Source organism: Mirounga angustirostris, unplaced genomic scaffold (assembly GCF_029215605.1).
Source record: "Mirounga angustirostris isolate CCGP_5_RB_7025 unplaced genomic scaffold, mMirAng1.0.hap1 SCAF_16, whole genome shotgun sequence".
In the NCBI taxonomy this organism is placed as follows: Eukaryota; Metazoa; Chordata; class Mammalia; order Carnivora; family Phocidae; genus Mirounga; species Mirounga angustirostris.
In genome coordinates this window covers 47955433-47976251 of record NW_026991724.1, presented here as the reverse complement: position 1 = coordinate 47976251, position 20819 = coordinate 47955433, and the positions used below count along the sequence as shown (strand labels likewise).

At 52.1% G+C, this 20819-nt stretch overlaps 2 protein-coding genes across 7 annotated transcripts in view; one reads left to right on the top strand and one right to left on the bottom strand.

Annotated features, from left to right (window-relative positions):
- LOC123855697 (uncharacterized) overlaps positions 1-10378 on the top strand; it is a 163244-nt gene extending 152866 nt beyond the window's left edge. The window contains exon 3 of the transcript XR_010408183.1: positions 9436-10378. The gene's annotated coding sequence lies outside the window, so the exon portion shown is untranslated. The remainder of the gene's footprint in view (positions 1-9435) is intronic.
- Positions 595-15511, bottom strand: LOC135362837 (carcinoembryonic antigen-related cell adhesion molecule 6-like). Of its 6 annotated transcripts, none has more exons than XM_064581153.1 (10): positions 15318-15510; positions 14175-14534; positions 10375-10653; positions 8887-9141; positions 5867-6145; positions 4778-4898; positions 3748-3800; positions 3393-3424; positions 2912-2953; positions 595-876 (listed from the first exon to the last, which is right to left on the bottom strand). In XM_064581153.1, exons 1-10 carry the CDS (start codon positions 15379-15381, stop codon positions 670-672), a joined length of 1692 nt encoding a protein of 563 aa, XP_064437223.1. In that variant the 5' UTR covers positions 15382-15510; the 3' UTR covers positions 595-669. The 6 variants fall into 6 exon arrangements, with proteins under 6 accessions (XP_064437223.1, XP_064437226.1, XP_064437225.1 ...); XM_064581155.1 differs by lacking the exon at positions 595-876 and adding an exon at positions 1279-2644 and having other exon boundaries at positions 15318-15509; XM_064581156.1 differs by lacking the exon at positions 3393-3424 and having other exon boundaries at positions 786-876; positions 15318-15509.
- Positions 15512-20819: the final 5308 nt, after the last annotated feature.

Genomic DNA, 20819 nt, shown 5'->3' with positions numbered 1-20819 from the left:
ATGGACAAGCGGATTCTAGTTCGTTATACTAGGGAGAATGGTATTGTGAACCCTCAAGTACCCATCTCCAGCTCAAAGTATCAACTCATGATGAACCTTGTTATATCTATCTCCCTTCTACTCCTCCACCTACCGGACTAAATATTAGAAATCATATACTATTGTTTCTAAACACTTTTGTGTGTACTTCTAAAACATAAGGCCCCACCCCCCAATAAAAAAAAAAGTCAAACTTAGTGAAAAGTTGCAAGACTATTAGAGGGAACTCCCATATGCCTTTCATGCTTATTTACCAATGACACATTTGTATTCTAGCTGCATAGATGTAGATCTATGCATGTGCATGCACACAAATCTTTTTCATTATATATATATGTATATATATGATTTTTTGATGTATCACTTGGAAGTTTTAGGTATCCTAATACTTCACCCTAACTACTTCAGCCCGTATCTCACCAGAACCGAGATTTTCTCCTATATACCCACAGTACGATGATCAAGCTCCCCCAATTTGATATTCATACAACAATATAATCTAATATGCAGTCTATATTAGATTCCTATTACTGCTGTAACAAATTACCACAAAGACAGTGGCTTAAAAGCAACAGACATTTATTATCTTACATTTCTGGAGGTCAGAAGTCCAACATGGGTTTTACTGGGCTAAAATAAAGATATTGGCGGGGCCACATTCCTTTCTGGAGGTTCTGGGGGTGGATCAATTTTCTTGCCTTCTCCAGTTTCTGGAGTCTGCCAATACTCCTTGACTTGTAGTCTCTTGATGCCCAGCGGGGAGACTGCTTGAGGATTCTCTCCCTCCCTCTCCCTCTGCTCCTCCCCCTGCTCATGAGCACACTCTGTTTCATAAATCTTTTAAAAAAACAAAAAAAGAAAGGATCTAACATTGGTGCCACTGGATACCAGAAGTAGGAAAAAAAATATGGAGCGAAAAAAGCGTCTGAAGAAATAATGGTCCAAGAAGCTGAGTGAACACCGAACACGATAAGCACTCACACTAAGGCACATGGCAAACTTGTGAAAACTAAAGACAAGAAGAAAAAAAATCTTTAAAAAGAACCAGAGAGGGGCGCCTGGATGGCGCAGTCGTTAAGCGTCTGCCTTCGGCTCAGGTCATGATCCCAGGGTCCTGGGATCAAGCCCTGCTTTAGGCTCCCTGCTCAGCAGGGAGGTTGCTTCTCCCTCTGCCTTTCCCCCTGGCTTTTGCTCTCTCTCTCTCTCTCATTCACTCTGTCTCTCTCAAGTAAATAAATAAAATCCTTAAAAATAAATAAATAAAAAGAGCCAGAGAAACAACCCATTGCTTATTAAGGAACACTGATTTAAGTAAGTGACAGTAGGTTTTGTATCTGACAGCATGGAGGCCAGAAGGAAGCGGCAGGTTTTTCAAATCGACTACAAATCCTGTATCTGGCAAAATGATCCTCAGGAGGAAAGGGGAAATAAGGAAATTTTCTGAAGAAGGAAGAATATGAAAATTTGTTGCCAGGTGACCTACTATTAAAGAATAGCCAAGGGAAAAGATGCCCAGTTCATCCTTCTCTGTGGTTTATGTTTGCTGCCCACAGCAACTCCTTCCTAGCTCATCTTCATGTGGTCATCAGAGGCCCCATGTTCTGTGCTCCCGACACCCAAACCACATTTATAAACACTGGGAGTGTCTAAAGCTTTGGTCCCTGAGCAGTGTGAGGACTGCTGAGTTCTCTCATGGTTTGGCCACAGCTCTGGTGTTCTAGTTAGCGTGGTCCCACCATGTCCACACCACTCACCCCTTCCTCTATCCTGGGGGACAAGAGATGGGGGCTTGGTCAACTCAGAGGTAACATTTCCCTATGTGACCCAGGAGAGAAGAGACCCAGAGTTTCAGGTGAATTTCTTTTCTCTTTTTTTTACTTTTTTTTTTTTTTTAAGTAAACTCTGTGCCACACATGGGGCTCAAATTCATGACCCCAAGATCGAGAGTTGCATGCTCGGGGTGCCTGGGTGGCTCATTTGGTTAAGTGTCTGACTTCGGCTCAGGACATGGTCCTGGGGTCCATGGATGGAGCCCTACGTCCAGCTTCCTGCTCAGTGGAGAGTCTGCTTTTCCCTCTGCCTTTGCCCCTCTCCCCTGCTCGTGATCCTTCTCTCTCTCTCTCAAGTAAATAAATAAAACCTTAAAAAACAAACAAAAAAAGAGTTGCATGCTCTACTGACTGAGCCAGCCAGGTGCCCCTGGGGAAATTTCTGCTAAGAGAAATTACCATTCACCAAAAAAAGGGCCAAGGAGGGGATGAATCCTCTTTATTCAGATCCTCTTCGATCATCGCCAGTGGGTCAGGGGTCAGGACACTTTTCCCGAGAACCCCCACTTCCTGGGAAATGGGGGCCTTTGTCCTGGGTTCAGGGCAGTCGGTAGGGGTCTCCAGAAATCAGGAGGGACCCATCCCTGGGTCCATGTCCCTGAATATCTTCAGGGCTTAGAGCCGGTTCTCTGGCTCAGGCTGCAGCTCCTGACCCCACCTAGAGTCTGGGGTCTCAGGAGGGCCCTGGAAGGAGCAGTTCCCAGGGGAAACTAAGAAGCCATTTCTGCTTTGTGGTTGATCTGGCAGTAAATGTTTGTGTCGGGGTGTCGTAATTCCTGTAAAAGCAGAAGAGGCCTCTGAGACCCTGTCACCTTCTTAGAACATATCTGGGTGACTTTCAGGTTCTAGGCCCACCTGGGCTGCTCTCTGGGAGCCTGACTGTGTGGCAGGTGTCTGCCCCGGGCCCCTCCTTCCTCCCACAATGCCCTGTCCCCCTTGTTCTCTTGCTTCCTGAACCTGAAAACACAGCCAGGGGCAGGATGGGCGCAGATCTTCGGCCCCCTTGGGCATCGGGGACCAGAGCAGTCATTGCTCACACTCACCTGGTAGATGGGAACGGCTGTGGTGGGGCCGGGCAGGGAGTCCTAAACAGGAGAGAATGGGTGTTGGTAGTCAGAGAGGGAGGGTCATTCCTCTACGGGAGTGACTGGTTCTGCCTGTTGAAATGCTTTCTCCAAGCCTGCTGGCCCATACTCCAGTCCCTGACCACTGCCCACTGCACCCCCTGCCCCATTTCTGTTAGCTCAGGACCCCTGGCTGGTGCTCCCAGTGCCCACCCTGCCCCTGGCTGGACTCCAGGGTTCTCCTTTGGCCAGTTCAGGGGAGCAGGGACAACCCAGGACATGCTGGGGGGTGGTCCTGCCCCTGAAGAGGGTCCACTCCTGGCCAGAACAGGGCTTGCCTTGTCCTGGCTACTCTGGGGGAAGCAAGGTCTGCTCTGTGCTGCTGAATTGGCTGGTTGCCCACCTTGAGCCTGCACATGCTGGACCCCAGGGGAAAGAGTGGCGGAGGGGGCGGGCTTACCGGGGATGCAGATCTGCAGGCTGGACCATGGCCTGGGGACAGAGACAGGAGTTAGCACCAGGGCTGTGAAGAAGCTTGGGGCCACCCTCCAGGAGGGGACAGGTCCTCAGCTCTCAGAGAACAGGGAAGCAGGAGCACCTCCCAGGGACAGACCCACTGGCCATGTTAGGGCCCGTGAGGTCAAGGTGCTGACCTATGATCTAGATTCTACAAGTCAGGGACTATGGCCAGTTGAGGTCCCTCGAGCTGAAGCCACAGAAAAAGGGTCAGAGGCCCTGGGGAGTGACTGGCAGGAGTGGACACTGGGGCAGGACTTCGGGGCTCCAGGTCCCACCCGCGCTGAAGATATACTCACGGGGAGTGGATGCTGGGCGACAGAGCTCTCTGAGATCACACCAGCCACTGGCCCTAGGGAAGATCAGGCTTACATGTGAGGGGTGCAGGGAGACGTCACGGCTTTGGTGTCAGAGCAGGGGACAAGCAGGATCCTCATTCCAGGCAGGAGTTAGAGACCCCCTCTCTCCACCAGTGCTGTTCAGCAGAGGACGGGCCCAGGAGAGGGGATTAGGAAAGGTCTTTGGAACACTTCTGTCCTGGGCTCACAGGGGAAGACCCACAGGCTGATGGGCTTCTAGGAGAAAGTGTCCTGAAAAGGGATCAAGGACCCAGGAAAGGAATCAAACAGGAGGGTTTGTCTGAGTGGAAGGGTCAAGCCTGCAGCTAGGTGTGCAGGACAGTTGGGGAACCCCGGGTATGCTGGATCCCTGAATGTGGTGCCCCTGCTGTGGCCAGACCCTCGTCCCCTCAGGCCAGGAGATGCTGAAATGTGACAGCAGCCCGTCCTCTATCTCCATCTGCCTGGACAAGAGGCATAAAGGACATTCCAGGACGTCCACCTGGCCGAACCCAGGTTTTCTGCTCTCACACAACAGGGACTGTGGTTCACGCATCTGCCATTTGGAGGATGATCCCACCTGGCCTGTCAGGATCTTCCACTCTCCTTTGCGTGACCCTGACCAGGACCAGCCTCAGATCCTGAGGCTGCAACGCCCCCTCACAGGGCGTGTGGACTTAAATAAACCACGGGAGGTGCTGTTTACTGAGTACTTAGTCCTATGAGCACAGCTGTAGGTTTGCCAAATGAATGCAGACAACCCTGAGGGGCTGTTCCCTAGTTGTCCCTAATTTAAAACCGAGGAAGCTTGGAAAGAAGCACCCTGGTCAGCAGCTGGTGAGGAAGGAGCCAGATGGAATAAGAGGGAAAATCCAGGGGGCAGTTGGGAGGCCTGGAAGAGCCAGCCCAGAATGCTAGGTCAGGATGGGGTCCCCTCCTGGCCAGGGGTCAGCTGGGGGACAGGATCAGCTTCTGGGAAATGCCATCGTACTTTCCAGTCCTTTTGTGGAACAGGAGACAACCCAGGGCGGCCGCCAGTGCCAGTCCGACCAGGACCCCAACTGCAATGCCAATGATGGACCCCACAGGGAGGCCTGTGGTGCTTCTTTCATCTGAAATAAGAAGAAAAAGGGAGGGGAGTGAGTCCCAAGTCAAAGCTGGGGAAGCCAGGAGGGGCTGTGGGGGAAGGGCCTGGTTAGGGAGGAAGGAAAGGCCACTGAGGTCTGGGTGGTGTATGTTTTCTCACCACAATGTCCCCACCCCCTGGACCGCTGCATCGTTTCTGTTCCTCACGGTGAAACCCTGGACTTGCTTCATTCTTCACATTGTCCCCCCACCCCGGGCCCAGTACCAGGGTCCTGTTCATTTTCCTCTCACATTATGCCTCTTCCCCTGGGTCTTCCTTTCCATTTCTATCAATGCTCATAGAGGGAGGCCCTTACCTGTTCACTCAACACTAATTAAAGAGAATAGCATTAGCTGACTGCTTTTGAGGTCGGCCCTGTGCCAGGCACATGGGAAATACTTTATGTTTATCTCATCTGCTGCTTCCCTGTCAATGAGGGGGCCAGGTGTCATCCCCACTGTGCAAAATGAGCATCTGAGTATGTAAAGGGCTTCAGTAAATCAGTGAAGGTCACCGAGCTGGAACGTAATCAGACAACACTTAATCCCAAATCCCCGAGACATAGCTAGTAACAAAAACATTAATATCAAAAGGACAATAGCTGCTAAATTTGATTGAGCCTGAATCTGTGTATGATGCCGTCTCAGGATTTCATCTCATGAACTCATATGAACAACCCTCACAACAGCCCTAAGATCCAGCTGTTCTTTCCAGTTTTACAGATGAGGAGACTGAGGCTCAGGAGGTAGAGCGTCTTGCCCGAGGTCCAATAGCTGGTACAAATCAGAACCAAGATGCTAACAAGATTAGTCTAATTCCAGGGATTTTATCCACATTGCCCTAGAGGCTCTGAAGGTGAAGGTGGCTCCTACCTCCTCCAGGCCTGCATCCATTTCACACCCCCTGCCAGTAAAATATACAGGGAAGAAGAGGGAGAGGTCGAGGTTCACTCACAGTTCACATCCAGCCTGATGGGGTCACTTTGGCTGGAACTGCCTGGGTTGGAGACCTCACACTGGTAATTCCCGGCATCCTCCTTCCTGACAGGGTCTATGGTGAGGGTGCTGTTGTCCTGGGACAGCTTCATCCTCTCTGTGAGCTTTAGACTCTGGCCATTGAAGAGCCACCCGATAGAGACCCCAGTGTTATTTGTGGAGCAGGTGAGGACCACAGAGTCCTTATTTCCTGTGACTGTGGTGTTGCTGGCATGGAGAGAGGGCCGGGCCACTGGCTCTGTGGGGAAACACAGGAGGTAATGGAATGAGAATGGGCCTGGGGCATTGGGTCACACTCCTTCCCCTGAGATGCCAGCCATTCGGAGGGCCCCAGCGAGCCCTGTAAAGGTGCCCCAGAGGATGGCCCTGCTGTCTGTAGAAGGATGAGTGTGTTTGTTCAGGTGACGATCTTTAAGGAGAGAGCTGTACCTCCCCCTGTGACCCTCAAGTTCCCTTCTGGACCTCAGTCCTGTGTCTGCTCTGCCTGGACATCTCTGTAGCATCAGCACCAGGAACCTCTTCCAAGGCCACATGTCCCGCATCCTCATCGTCAGGTGGAATTTTTTATTCCCATGGACTTCTGTGTGACTGTTTTCTTGAACTTTTGTGACTTTAAAAGATCATGCCTCATTCCTTATATACCTTTCCATGTATATTGGGGGAGGAGGATTCGCAGCCCTTCTATCTCTGTGTCCAAAGCAGCTTCATGTAAAGTAGGGAAGGCATTCACATAGTTACAATTTACTAGGGAATAAAAGCCACCTGCATCGTCTTCACAACCTTAGGAATCAAAGAGTTTTTTTTTTTTAAATAAAGATTTTTATTTATTTATTTAACAGAGATAGAGAGCACAAGTAGGCAGAGCGGCAGACAGAGGGAGAGGGAGAAGCAGGCTCTCTGCAGAGCAGGGAACCCAACCCGGGGCTCGATCCCAGGACCCTGGGATCATGACCTGAGCTGAAGGCAGCCGCTTAACCGACTGAGCCACCCAGGCGCCCCGGAATCAAAGAGTTTTTAATGTACAGGACTTCTCACTCTGAAGAAGACTTTTACTTCCAGATCTGTGGCTTGACTCTCCTGGTGAAAAACTTCTGTCGAGTGGTGGTTACTGTATACAGAATATTGGCACCCTTACAAATAGAAGGAAACCACTGAACATAATAAAGGCCTTACATGGAACAGCCAGATCTAGCATCACACTCCATGGTGAAACCCTGAAAGTAGAAGATAAACATGCCACTTTCAACACCGGTGTTCAACACAGTACAGAAGTCCACGCAAAAATAATTAGGAGGAAAAAAAACAGAGAATGCAATCAAATTGGAAAGGAGTAAGTACAATTATGTCTCTTTGCAGATGACATGACATTTTATGTACAAATCCCTAATGATCCCCCTCCCCACACACAAACTGTTGAGCTAATTAAGAATTCAACAAAGTTGTAGGATACAAAAATCACTGTGTTTAAGAAAACAGTTCTACTTACAATAACATGAAGAAGAACAAATCTTAGGAATTAATTAATGAGTCAACAGACTGTATATGGAAATCTATAAAACACTGGTGAAAGAAATTACAGAGGACACAAATAAATGGAAAGACATCCCATGTTCATGGTGATGAAACTTCATATTGGTAAGATGACAAAGCTACCCAAAGAGATCCACAGATTCAATGTAATCCCTATCAGTTTTTTTTTAAGATTTTATTTTAAAGTAATCTCTACATCCAACATGGGGCTCAAACCTACAACCCTGAGGTCAAGAGTCACATGTTCCACCAACTGAGTCAGCCAGGTGCCTCCCTATCAAATTCTGAAGGAAATATTTTTCAGAAATAGGAATTTCCAAACATTTACATGGAATCTCAGGGGCCTCAAATACTTATTTTGAAAAAGAACAAAGTTGGAGGACTCCTACTTCCTGACTGCAAAGCTACATTAACCAATAATAATGGGGATCTGGTATAAAGACAGACATAGAGACCAACGAAATAGGATAGGCACCCCGGAAACAAACACTGGCATATGTGGTTGAATGATTTTCAAGAAGGTTGTCGTGACCCTTCAATGGAGAAAAAAATCTATTCCACAAATGGTGTTGGGAACACTGGATGTCCATGCAAATGAATGAAGTTGGACCTGACCTTCCACCATGTACACCTTTGTACATCGTGTACAAATGTTAATGCAAAATAGACCAAACATCTAAACATAAGAGTCAAAACTATAAAAGCCTTAGAAGAAAACGTAATGCAAAAACTTATGGAAACTGGATTTCCCAATGATTTCTTAGATATGACACCCAAAGCAGAGACAACAAAAGAAAAAACAGATGAATTGGATTGCATCAAAATAGAAAACTTCTGCGCATCAAAAGACACAATCCGGAGAGTGGTAGCACTAGGTCTGGAATGAACAGGACATAGGGATGAAATGTACCGCACAGGAAATACAGTCGATGGTATTTTAATGGGGCTGCATGGGGTCAGATGGGACCTCCATTGTGTTGAGTAGAGCATAACATATAGAGCTGTCCAATCACTATGTTGTACACCTGAAACTAAGGTCACGTTGTGTGTCAACTAAAGTTCACTTAAAAAAAAAAAAAAAGTGAGGGCAACCCATGGATTGGAAGGAAACATTTGCAAATCCAATCCGGTAAGAGATTAATATCCAGAATATATAATGCACTTCTGCAATTCAACAACAAAAAGCAACTTGAACCTGAGGACCCTTTATTCTTCCCTATTTGCAAGGCATGGGGCTTTCTGGAGCTGAGAACCCCCCTCCCCACATTCCAGACTGGACCCAAGGTCTGCCATGAGAAATCAGGGAGGAAGCCCCTGCAGACATGTAATGGGAGAGTTCAGGGACAGATTTGGGAGCAAATGGGAAATGACTACTTCTAGGCTCTTTGCTGAAAGCCAGACAGACCTTCACCACAGCTGTCGGTGCAGATGCTCCAGGGATCCACTTACCAGAGACTGTGATAGTCTTGACTGTGGTCTTATTGAGCCGAGTGCCAGAGTTATAGGCGAGGCAGGTATACGATCCACTATCATTGGCAGTGATGTTGGGGATAAAGAGCTCCTGTGTGAATGGCTGGGGCCTCCCATTGATAAACCAAGAATACTGTGCGGGCGGGTTAGAGGCTGCGTGGCAGGAGAGACTGAGGTTGGCCCCTGGATGGTAAGAGGAGTCTGAGGGGGAAATGGTGGGGGCGTCCGGGCCATCTGGAGCAAACAGAATAAAGCCACAGGTGATGCAATCCGAGGGAAACCGAAGCTCCTGGTCTGTATTAGGGCCACAGTGTCCCACTAGGCTGGGTCCCAACCTCATTTTAAAAAGTCCAAAGCCATATACAATGGAATATTATGCAGCCATCAAAAGGAATGAGATCTTGCCATTTGCAACGACGTGGATGGAACTGGAGGGTATTATGTTGAGTGAAATAAGTCAAACAGAGAAAGACATGTATCATATGATCTCACTGATATGAGGAATTCTTTTTTTTTTTTTTTTTAAAGATTTTATATATTTATTTGAGAGAGAGAATGAGAGACAGCGCGAGAGGGAAGAGGGTCAGAGGGAGAAGCAGACCCCCCGCCGAGCAGGGAGCCCGATGCGGGACTCGATCCCGGGACTCCAGGATCATGACCTGAGCCGAAGGCAGTCGCTTAACCAACTGAGCCACCCAGGCGCCCGATATGAGGAATTCTTAATCGCAGGAAACAAACTGAGTGTTGTTGGAGTGGGGTGTGGGATGGGAGGGATGGGGGGACTGGGTGATAGACACTGGGGAGTGTATGTGCTCTGGTAAGCGCTGTGAATTGTGCAAGACTGTTGAATCTCAGATCTGTACCTCTGAAACAAATAATGCAATATATGTTAAGAAAAAAAAAAAAGAAGAAGAAGAAGAAGAAGGTAGCGGGAGGGGAAGAATGAAGCGGGGGAAATCGGAGAGGTAGACGAAACATGAGAGACGATGGACTCTGAAAAACAAACAGGGTTCTAGAGGGGAGGGGGGTGGGAGGATGGGTTAGCCTGGTGGTGGGTATTTGGGAGGGCATGTTCTGCATGGAGCACTGGGTGTTGTGCACAAACAATGAATCATGGAACACTTCATCTAAAACTAATGTTGTAATGTAAGGGGATTAACATAAGAATAAAAAAATTAAAAAAAAAAAAAAGTCCAAAGCCCCCTGTGTTCACTGAGCCTGGGTCTGAGATATTCACCTGTTTCCCCTCAGAGGCTGGTGACACCCTCAGGGAGAAGCAGCCTGTCCCCTCCTAGTCTTGGCTTAGGCTGGGGCTGCCCAGGTTTGCCTGGGACAAGAAGCCATGGCCAGCCTGGGGGTCCAGCTGAGATTCATGGACTCGGACCCCAGAAGGATGGATGTGGCCTGGCCCCCGGCATGTGGATTTGGGCTGGCAGCCCGGGCCAGGTAGGAGGGGAAGTTACTCACAGAGAACATTCAGGGTGAATGGGTCACTACGACCGGCACTCACTGGGTTCCGAGTTTCACACTCATAGGGTCCTGTGTCATTCCTTGTGACATCATGTATAGTGAGAGTCCTGTTGTCCAGGGACAGTTCTAGTGTGGCGCTGGCCGGGAGGCTCTCATTGTTTACTGACCACAGGTAGCTTGTGCTCTGAGTCTGAAGTCCACACGTTAATACAACAGAATCCACATTCTCCACGGGATCGGAGTTGTTGTTTGCGATGTTGGGTTTGGGTAACTGCGCTGTGCAGACAACAGAAAGAACACTGCCCTGGGTGGTACCTGTGATTCCTCCACAGACATCTCAAATCAGAGTTGGCATCTCTCACCTCTCAGCCAACCTGAGTCCTTCAAAGAATAAGGCAGGTCTGTGTAGCTCAAGACAAATGCAAGAGGATCTGTGCGCTCAGAGAACACAGGCCACCTGCTCTCTGTCTGAGAGCAAGCACAAGTCTTCTCAGGTCAAAGAAGCATCAGGGTTTGGTTGTGGAAGACATAGCACAAAGTCAGAGACCACGCTGGGCCTCTCCTGGTTCTTCCCTGACGAACTGACTGTGTGACCAACCTCAGAGGCCACACCTGGAAAGTGTAGGTGCTGAGGTCCTTTCTACTGCACAGACCTAACACCAGTCAAGCTACAGGTGTTGTCCTTGAGGCCTTGTTTCCAGGGTTGTCCTGGAGATGGGCAATGATGGGCCTTCCCAGAGCTCATAAGCCTGGAGAACACTGGACAGCATGGCCTGGAAGCGGGTATTTGAGCAGAAGTAATACCAGGGGACACCAGGGGCAAGCCTGGAGGTCAGTCCAGCACTCAGGCTGCAGGGCCACGAAGTAGGACAGTTCCGCCCAGGTGTTCCATGGTGACTGACCTGAGACAGTGGTGGAGCAGAGTCAAGACTAGAAATGATCCAGAAAAGAGTGAAGGGGATAGGCAGGGCCTGGCTAGCTTTGGCAGAGAACTATGTGCTCTGCTCTCGGTCTTTAAAGTCTCTTTTCCCACTGCAGAGGCCAATGAGAACCATGCTGGTCTTTCCTGAAATACAAGTGGGTGTTTTCAAATGCAGAAGGGGTGACTGGTGGGAAGTGGAGGGGTGGGGGGAGGGTGCCTGGCCTTCATGGACCATTTGTAAATACAGTTATGAGATAGAAATTTGAGAAAATAAATGGTTTCCATATGAAACTCAGTATTAATACCTGAAAAATCTAAGACCCGTTTCTGGAGGAATGTCTTCCTAGGGAGCACAATATGTTGTAGACCAAGTTCTACAGTCCAACCTGGATCACGTGATGAATGAAGGAAGACGTTATAGTGGGTTTGAAATCAGTGACTCCCTGGGTAGAGAAAGAGAAGTGAATCCTGTTAAGAAACAGAATTGATGAGGGGAAGTCTGAAGTGCCTCTGTTATATAAAGGGAGGAATGATACTAAATTAGTAGAAATGATTATGCGTATGTTAGTAAATTTAGGAAAGAAAGTCCCTGCCACCAATTTCTACAGTCAGAATGGAAAGAAACCCAATGCTTGTATGTGGCTTTCTTCTGACCTCAGGAAATACAAGTTTGATCCAATTTACCCAAATTGGGCAGCATCTAAGTGAAAGGACAGGAACTGGTGGATCTCACCACGTGAGAGGGTTCCACCCTATGGTAAAGGCGTCCTCAAGAGCACCCATGTATGTGTTTGAAATAGGCAGTGAACCAGTCAGAAGGCACAGGGTCTGGCCAGCCCCACCGTGGGAGGGTCTGGGGAACCACTGGGAAGAACGAGAGCCTCACCAGGACGAGGACGTGAGTCAGGAGTCATGTAGAGAGTAGATCAAGGGGTCACATGTCCTTGTCATGTGGTGTGTTCCACTTGATGGCGTCACAGAGGGAAAGAGCCCTGGATGGGGGCACCGTGAAAGCTCGCTCTCCTGGTGACCTGGGGAAACTGGCTCCTGATGGAGCCCGGCAGAGGATGCTGCTCGGATTTCTGGGTCCTTTACTGTTGCCTGGGAGGGTGGGCCGGGCCACAGGTGTTAGCAGAAGAATCCAGACAAGGCTTAAGGGTAAAGGAGGCTGTGCAGAGCAGGGGTAGGGGTAGTCCCAGCTGGAAAGGAGGAGGAGGAGGAAGATGAGGGACATGGACGGAGAAGAGAGCCAGAAATGTCCCAGGCTGTGAGCAGTGAGGGTTACAAGTGACTTTAAAGACTCCGGGCACTAAGAGCCCACAGTTGACCCAGGGGCAGGATCCTCCCATGGCTGAGCAATACCACAGTCCTCATGAGACTCTCTGGCAGTGGCCTGAGGGGCTGGTGGTCAGAGGGATAGAACATGGGTCTCAGCCCCTGGAGGGACAGGGAACAGGTGTGGCTAGAACCTCCTAGAATTCTGCATCCAGGGACCAGACTCTGAAGAGACTGGGAATCATTCATTCATTCCTTCCCTCCTTCACGAAAGAGCAATTGAGTTGTTGGGCCCTGTGCCGGTTAGGGGTATGCAGTTGGGAGGAGAGGGCAGAGTCCTTTCCCTTACACTCCAGTGGGATGCCATCAGTACATCAGGAAACAATAAGTGATTCCAAGTCGGATGCAGGAGCTGTGGATTGGCCACCTGAGGGGAGGCCTGGGCATTCCCCAACTGACTCTGGTCATTGATGAATTTAGTTCTTGAGTAAAAACATTGGCCATTTGCTCTTACCTCCCAGACCAGAACATCTACCTTGAGCTGTGGATCCCTAAGAAGAAAGGTCTGATCCAACAGCTGGTCTCAGGGTCCATAGATGTCTGATAAGGCCCCCTGGGTGGAGGAGACAGGCCTGTACCTGCAGACAGACCTTGTAGGATTGTGATCTGCCTGTGTGACTCTGATTCAATGTCTGCGTCGCCCTGTGCTTTTGTTTCCCCTCAATAAAATCAAGTAAATGGTCTCAGGCTTGCTGTGTTGTCTGTAATTAACCTTAAATCTTTCACAATTACTTGACCTAAGGCTTGGTATAGAGGAGCTGCCCAGATAAACTGTCACTTGCCTCCATGAGAGACGGCTCCCTAGGCCTGATCCCTGGTGTGGGAGTTGCTGCCAGGAGCATCTTCTCTCCTCTGTTCCTCCCTGGGGGTGCTGACCTTCCTCTCGGGTCTCCTATCCCCCAGGGCAGTCAGATAGTGGCCCAGGGACCTTGCCTATCTCTGCTTTCCACCGCAAGTCTCAGGTGAAGGACCAGGCTCTGCCCCTCCCCAGATGTGGCTCTTGGTGCCGAGCCTGGTGACCAGTTCAGGAACCTCACCACTCAGGCAGCCAGGAAATCATTGCTCCCTGTCCCCCCTGCCAGGAAGCCAAAACCCACATCTGGCACAGACTCCCCAGTGTCACTGGAGTCAGGAGCCCTGAGTCAGGGATCTGGGCAGGGGCTTTCTGGGCTGAGCTTCTCTGTGAGGATCCCATGGGTCCCTCAGGCCTGGCCCTGACTGAGCCCCGCAGGGTCTTTCTCAGAGTCATGGTTATGGGAAGGAGCCCAAGGGGTTGGACTGAATCTGTCTCCCTCTGCTGAGTTATTCCCATCAGACTGGTCCTTCTCTTTGCAGCGAATGTGCTGGGGCTGGAATCCAGGAAGGGAATTCGGATCTCAGGAAGTTTGTCTCCACTGTGTGTGTCCTGCACTTAATGCTCAAACCCCACACGGGACATAATGCAGAGGGGGATGGAGGTACAATCCAGGCCTGTGAATCCTGTGTGTGTGAAGTAGAATTCACCCCACCCAACACCAGAGGCGAGAGAGGAATTACTCACGGAATACGCGCAGCTGTCCTGTTACTTGATTAACTTGAAAATTTCTCTTTGTGATTTGTATGGTGTAGTATCCTGTGTCCTTCAGGTTGATGTTCTGGAACAGCAGGGATCCATTGGGGTATATTGTCTCTCTGCCACTGTGTGCAGGCCCTGGCATAGTTACATTTGTATCTACTGCATATGATGCAATTTGTTTGCCGGGCTCTACAGTTTCCCCTCGGAACCAGCCATAGCCTATAGGATCCCCAGGCAGATTGTGGACGAGTAGAAGAACATCCTTTCCTTCGGTAGCATTGGGCGGCACCGATTCCACAGTGACTTGGGCAGTGGTGGGCGGGTTCCAGAACGTTAGGAGTGAGACTAGGAGGGAAGGGAGAAGACGGATCAGTGTTTGGACCTAGGTGTTGGGAGGGAAAGCTGGGGTTCTGGAGAGAGGGCAGATCCTAATCCCCCAGCCTCGGGGTGTGTGTGTGAGTGTGTGTCTCCTGCTGGTCAAGGTCAGTGGCATGACCACACTACTTCAGCGCCTCTGAACTTAATTTCCTCTGTTTAGAACACTCTTCCTCACATGTCTGTCGCTCACTCCCTCCCAGCCCTTGGATACTTGCTCCCACTCAGGGGGTCCTGGGGAGAGGTCTGCCCTGAGCGCCTCCTCTAAAGACCCTCAGTCTTCACGTTCTGACCTTTCCCTGCTCTGTTCCCTTCATGATGCTTGTCAGGACCTGACATCACGTTCTAGACGTCTCTGTGTGTCTGTCTTCCTCACCATAGAAGTTAGTTCGGGGAGGGCAGGGACTCATCTGATCTGTGCTGTACCCCAGGGGTGGGGCAGGCTGCAAATACCCGGCGCTGAATGAACGTGTCCCCAGGGCTCTCCAAGTCTGGCGTTTGTCTGTCATGATCTCAGGTTGATGGGAAGGGGCAGCGATTAGGGTCCCTGGTTGTTGTTATCAGTTTCAGAATTCAGTCCTCAGTGATGAGTAACTTGGGAAACAGCCCTTGGCTCCCCACTTCCAGATCATGAGATTTTCCCGTCCTGCCCTGCTCCCCTGTCCCCTCTCAGAGCCCTGTCCTCCCCGGGAGACCCCAGCCAGCCTCTCTCTCCCATCCTCCCGCCCCCTCGGAGGGGATCATCCCTCTCACCTGCCAGCAGGACCTCCTGCCAGGGGACGCGTCCTCCTCGGGGAGGGGCCGACGGGGGCTCCATGGTGCCTGCTGCCCGGTGCGTCCCTCCCTCTGGGGGAAGAGCTTCTGCTCCAGAAACGCTCAGGAGCACTGCCGTCCTGTCCTGTCAGCTGTGCAGTCCTTCCTCCCTCCGAGCTGGGCGGCCTCTGGGGGCAGGAGCGCTGGGCGGGGTCACGTGGGCCGGGGGGCGGGGTCTCTGCCATGGCCACTCCCCTCCCCTCCCCTGCCCTCCCCTCCCCTCCCCTGCCCTCCCCTCCCTCCTGACTCCCTTGTCCCCTTCCTCCCCTTTCATTTCCCTCTACATTTTAGATCCCTGGGAACTGCTGAGGCCTCTCCGTCTTCAGCTGTGGTTCCCACCATATGCGAGAGCGCGCACACGCCCTTGTTTGGACAAACACAAGCCTGTGGCGTTGGGGTCCGGTGACCCCCACAGCTGCGGTCAAGGTGCAGGGTCAGCGCCCCCACAGCCCTCTCTCCTCCCCATGTGGCTTTCCCTTCAGGAGCCTGGGGGCTGCCTCAGGAACCCTTGTCACAAGGATGTCACCCCCACTGTGCGCTGGAATCACCTGTGGAACTTTATCAAGACTGTGGATGCCCAGGTGACACCCAGAAATGCTGCTTCCGCAGATGCCCAGCCAGACTGAGCCCCATGATGTGGGGGTGGGGCCGCCTCTCCCTCTCCTGTGCCCACGGAGGGTCTGCAGACCGTGTGAAAATGCAGATTCTGACTCAGCAGGTGTGGTGTGGACCCCAGAGTCTGCCTCTAACAAGCTCCCAGGTGATGCTGATCGTCCTGCCCAAGGGGAGCACACTCTGAATAGCCAGACTGAGGGGGACCCGGTTCCCTTAGAGGATGGCCCTTCTCCCTACTCCTCTGCTGTGTCCTGGCCTTGAGTCTGTGGGCACCACACACAGAGCCCCAGGGTCCCCAAATCCAGGGGATTATTTCCTTTGTGACAGAGAAGCCCAACTGGGCATCTGTCTCCCCGGTGTTTTCACAGGTCTGGGGAGGTTGGACTGACTCCTGGCAGCAAGGCCCCAGAGATGACCCTGGGGTGAGAAAAGGGCAGGCCGGGTGATTACTGGTGAGGGACCGTCGGCCCATCCCTGGTTGTCCCCAGCCCAGCCTCTGCTTCCAGGGACAGAGACCCAGGACCAGGTGTCTCAGGAGCTCGGTTCCCAGGTGGGAAGGGGGTTTCCTGTGTCCTGGGAAGAGAGGATGTGGTGGGAGGTCGGGTGGCTGGGGTCCCCAGGAAGGTTTGGAGGAGACCCTCCCTCAGGGTCTGTTGGCTGAACTGTGGCCCAGAGACTGTCGATGTGCTCCTGAGAGTCCCGAGCAGCCTGTGTCCTCTGCCTGGGGGACTTTCCTGTAGTGTCCCTACCTCCCCCATGGGTGGTGCCGGACAGGAAATGGGGAGCTGTGCAGGGACCCCTGACAGATAAGGGAGCTCCTAGGGCTCCAGGTAGAGCGGACAGAACTGGCATGTGGGAGGGATTCAGAAGGGTCTGTTAGAGAAGGGATGGAAACCAGGCTCCTTCTCCACCTCCTTAGCCAAAGCCAGCTTCAGGGTGTAAGGTCCTTCAGGGTTTAATGTCTGCATGCCCCTATTTCGCCCCCTGGAGGCTGTTCTGGGGGCTGCATCAGGAATGCTGACCAGGCTCCCAAGGATGTGAGTGGGTCCCTGAGTCCTGGGCAGAGGTGAGGGACTGGTCAGCCTGGGTCCTGGTCCCTGGGTGTCCTAGACTGCCTGACTGCATCCCAGGGCAGCATGAGCCAGGGAGAGTACAGGCACTGCCAGAAGATTCCTGATCCTGTGTCAGAAGAATTGTCCACCCAGACGGATGTGCTCCCTCAGCAGGAGCTCTCTGTCCTCGAGATTTCAAGAAATGACCTAGTAGGGGTTTTTTGAGACTTTGGTGAAAAGGTACCGGCCTGGAGGGCTGGACACTACAATGCCTGTCTCCCCATCACAGCACTGGTGGGATTGCATCCATTGTGACCCTGTCTCTGCTCTGCTCTAGGTCTCCCCACAGGAACCAGGAGCTGGAGCGGCTTCACCCAGACACTCAGCTGAGGGATCCCAGGGCTGCCTCTGTGAAAGGGGAGGAGACCCTCAGACCAGGGGAAACACAGGCAAATGCTGGGTTCTCCTGTCCCGCCTGCCCAGTACTTTCCCCCTTGTTCCCCAGGACTCCTTGGGCTGCTGAGAAACCTTCAGGGAGACATAGCAGGTGTCCCCACAGACCAGGGACCCTCAGGATGAAGAGTCACCTCCTGACGTCTTTTGAGGTCAGAGTAGGGCTCTGAACTCCCCTGGTAGTAACTGCACCTGGGGTGGTGATCCAGAATTTGTGGCAGGTCAGATCTCTGAGAGAAGAGGAAGGACACAGCTACCCACCCAGGCCCTCTGGGGAGAGAAGTCAGTCACAGACAGAGATGGGAGGGGGTGTCCGTGTTCTGGGAGTGAATGGGGGTCTGACCTCTAACTGTAGGAGGCCCTTGTCGTCCCTCCTGAATCTAGGAGGGGGAAAGCCCTGCCAGCTTTACAGGGACAGACTCGGGTACGTGCTGCCCCCCTCCCATGCTGATGCCAGGGGCCTGGGTCTGCGGGGAAGAGGCTCCGACCCCAGGTGACCCGGGGGTGACTTCCATTGTGTGGTTCCCCTCATGCATTTAACGAGTATTTACTGGGCTTCTGTGACGTGTCAGGCCCTGGGCTGGGTCCTGGGAGCTCCACAGAGAACAGGACAGATGTGGGCCCTGGACTCGTGGGGTTTCCCTTGGAACAGGGCCATGGGCAGTCAGGAAATCATGGCACTGAGGAGTCAATTAGAATCGAGAGAAGGGCCAGGAAGGGAAAGTGTCTGGTGGGTCTGGAGGATGTGAAGGCGTCTTAGCTGATGGGGGGTCCCATGGAGCACTCCTGAGAAAGTGACCTGGGGCTGAGACCGGAAGTGTGAGTGGACCTTCGCCCCTCTAAGGGCAGAGGGTGTGGAGGGACTAGCTGCCCATAGAGGGACCAGTCTCAGCGGGCAGATGCCTGGCTGGCTAGAGGGGCTGACGGGGTCCAATGTGGGGAGCCTGGAGAGCCAGGAGGACGGTGACTGGGTGAGGCTGGGGAGGGTCAGACCCTGCTGGGCTGTGGGTGCTGAGGAAGGCGCCCAGGTGTAGAGCAGCTCTGCCGCCCTCTGGTGGACAAGGAGGGAAGTGTAGAAGGCCGAGTCAGGGTGCCCAGCCCCTCTGCATCGTTTATTCAACATCAATCTGTAGACATTTCACATGGATCGCATTCTCATGTTAATACTCCATCATATTCCGGCTTCATGAGTCCCAATCTCTGCTGCTGTAAGTACATTGTCCCTGTCTCTTCCCTCAGTAAACTGTCACCAAGCTCAGATTTCCAGGAATGTATATTGATGTGTTTGTCTCTGGTAAGTTATAGTGTGTGTGTCCCTGGGCGGCAGTGTGTGTGGCTGGAATGCTGGGTGGTGGGTCTGTGGGGAGAAGAAGGAGAAGCCGGGACCTGGGCGTGTCAAGAGGGGAGGGTCTGTGTCAGGGGGGCAGAAGGAGGAAGATGGACAAGTCAACTTTCCTTCTTACTCCCGGGACTTGGCATCAGCCCAGGGTTCTTGGCCCTGGGAACACACAGCACCACACACCTCTCTGTGTCCCTGGGCCAGGCGAGGTGGGAGCTGCTTCCTTCCCGTTCATCAGGACCTGGGCCTCCTGGGCCTCACAATGCTGAGACGGCTTCACACTCACGGTCTCCCCGGCACCTAGGAGGACCCCCACATTGAGGCCTGGGTTTCTCCTCTCCCCACTCCCCGTCCCTGGGGTTCTGTCCTGCACCTTCTCTCTGGGCCTCTGTGGCTGGCCTCGGCCGGTGGCCCCACCTGCTTCTGCTCCAGGCAGCTGCTCCTGTGGTCGCTGGCCCCTCACGATCTCTGGGCCCTCTAGCTGTCATTTGTGACAGAAGAGAGGTGAAGCTGAGATCGGCGTTCGTCCAGGTGCTGCACTTTCTGGACGCCCTGGAGTGATGCGTCAATGGAATCATTACCGTACCTCCTGGTAGAAATATTCCTCCCTTTGGAACTAACACTTCTAGGTCAGCAGCGCATAATGTCACAGGGACGGGAAACAGACATTTTGCTAGTGGATCGTGAGAGGTATAGAGAGTGGTGTCATTCCCATTTCCATCCCTCGATTCCTCGATGTGAGAATCCTGGCTGTGGGAGAAACAGCACAGACTGGACACAGACCCAGAGCATGCAGAGCCTCCTGGAGTTCCTCCCCCCAACCCTAGCTGGTGCTGTCCCTGAGTGTCCAAAGGGCCAATCCCACTTTTCTCTCAAGACAGCTGCTTCCGGATCGTATGATGCGTGAGCACACACATTGCTGCACTTCATTTGCTCTGAAGTGAGTCCCTTGATCGGAAGCAGTGCTGTGTGGGACACTGTGACAGTCGATAAGGCATTCTATGAATCCGTGGGTGGTCGTTTTGTCAGGAGCTTTGTGTGTAGGGAAGGCAAATCCGTATCCAGAGTGAGTGCCTATCCAGTAAGAACAAAACAGTGCTCCTTCCATGATGGAAATGGTCCAATGTCATCAACCTGCCAGCAGGCAGCGGTCTGGTCACCCTGGGGAATGGGGCCATATCGGGGGCCCAGCGTTGGTCTCTGAGCTGGCAGATGGAGCACTCAGTGGTGGCCATAGCTAGGTTGGCCTTGGTGAGCAGAAGTTCATGTTGCCGAACCTGTGCATAAACTCTACCTGCCCCGCCACCGTGGCCACTTTGCTCATGAGCCCCCGGGCAATGACAGGTTGGCTAGGGCAAGAGGCTGAGCGATAACCACGGAACAGGCCACGGATCCACTTAAGTATTAAAACCCTCCCATGCTAACATGCATGGTGAGTGTTCAAAAAGGTCTATCCACATACCTTTTTCCCAGACCTCCTTGTCACCAGTTTTCCAACCATGTTCCTTCCAAGTCCCTGGCCATGTAGCCAGATCATTGGCCACAGTCGGTATACAACCACATATCAGGCCATTTCTCCTTCCAAGCACAATGAACAACCCGGTGCACTGGCTGAAGCTCTGCCCATCGAGAGGATTTCCCTTCGCCCCTGCCCGTTAGGAATGTTCCAGAAAGGGGCTGTCGTGCTGCAGCTGTCCACGTCGAGTGCTATCTGCCTGGCACGCAGAACCATCTGTAAACCAGGCCCGAGGTTTCTCTCCCTCCATCAACTGATCATAGACGACTCGCCGTGAGGCCACAGGTGTGGCTGGGAGAGAGAAGGCAGTGTCGCAGGAGTGGGGAGTGTGGGCACCCGGGCCATTTCTTCACGTGCCACACGTGCCTTCAAGGCTGGCCAAGCTTGATCATCTCATTTCCCACTTGCACTTGATGAGGGAGCGCCGCTGTGTATGCCTGGCTTTATGGCCTGGTGTGTCACCCAGT

Bases quoted from the DNA above. Each gene is read 5' to 3' on its own strand.
- LOC135362837 (XM_064581153.1), bottom strand. From the start codon at position 15,381: ATGGAGCCCCCGTCGGCCCCTCCCCGAGGAGGACGCGTCCCCTGGCAG. The intron at 2,954-3,392 runs GTAAGCCCGCCC...TCTCCTGTTTAG, and splicing joins CCTGCAGATCTGCATCCCCG to GACTCCCTGCCCGGCCCCAC. The intron at 877-2,911 runs GTGAGTGTGAGC...TTTTTTTAAAAG, and splicing joins CAGCCGTTCCCATCTACCAG to ATTTATGAAACAGAGTGTGC.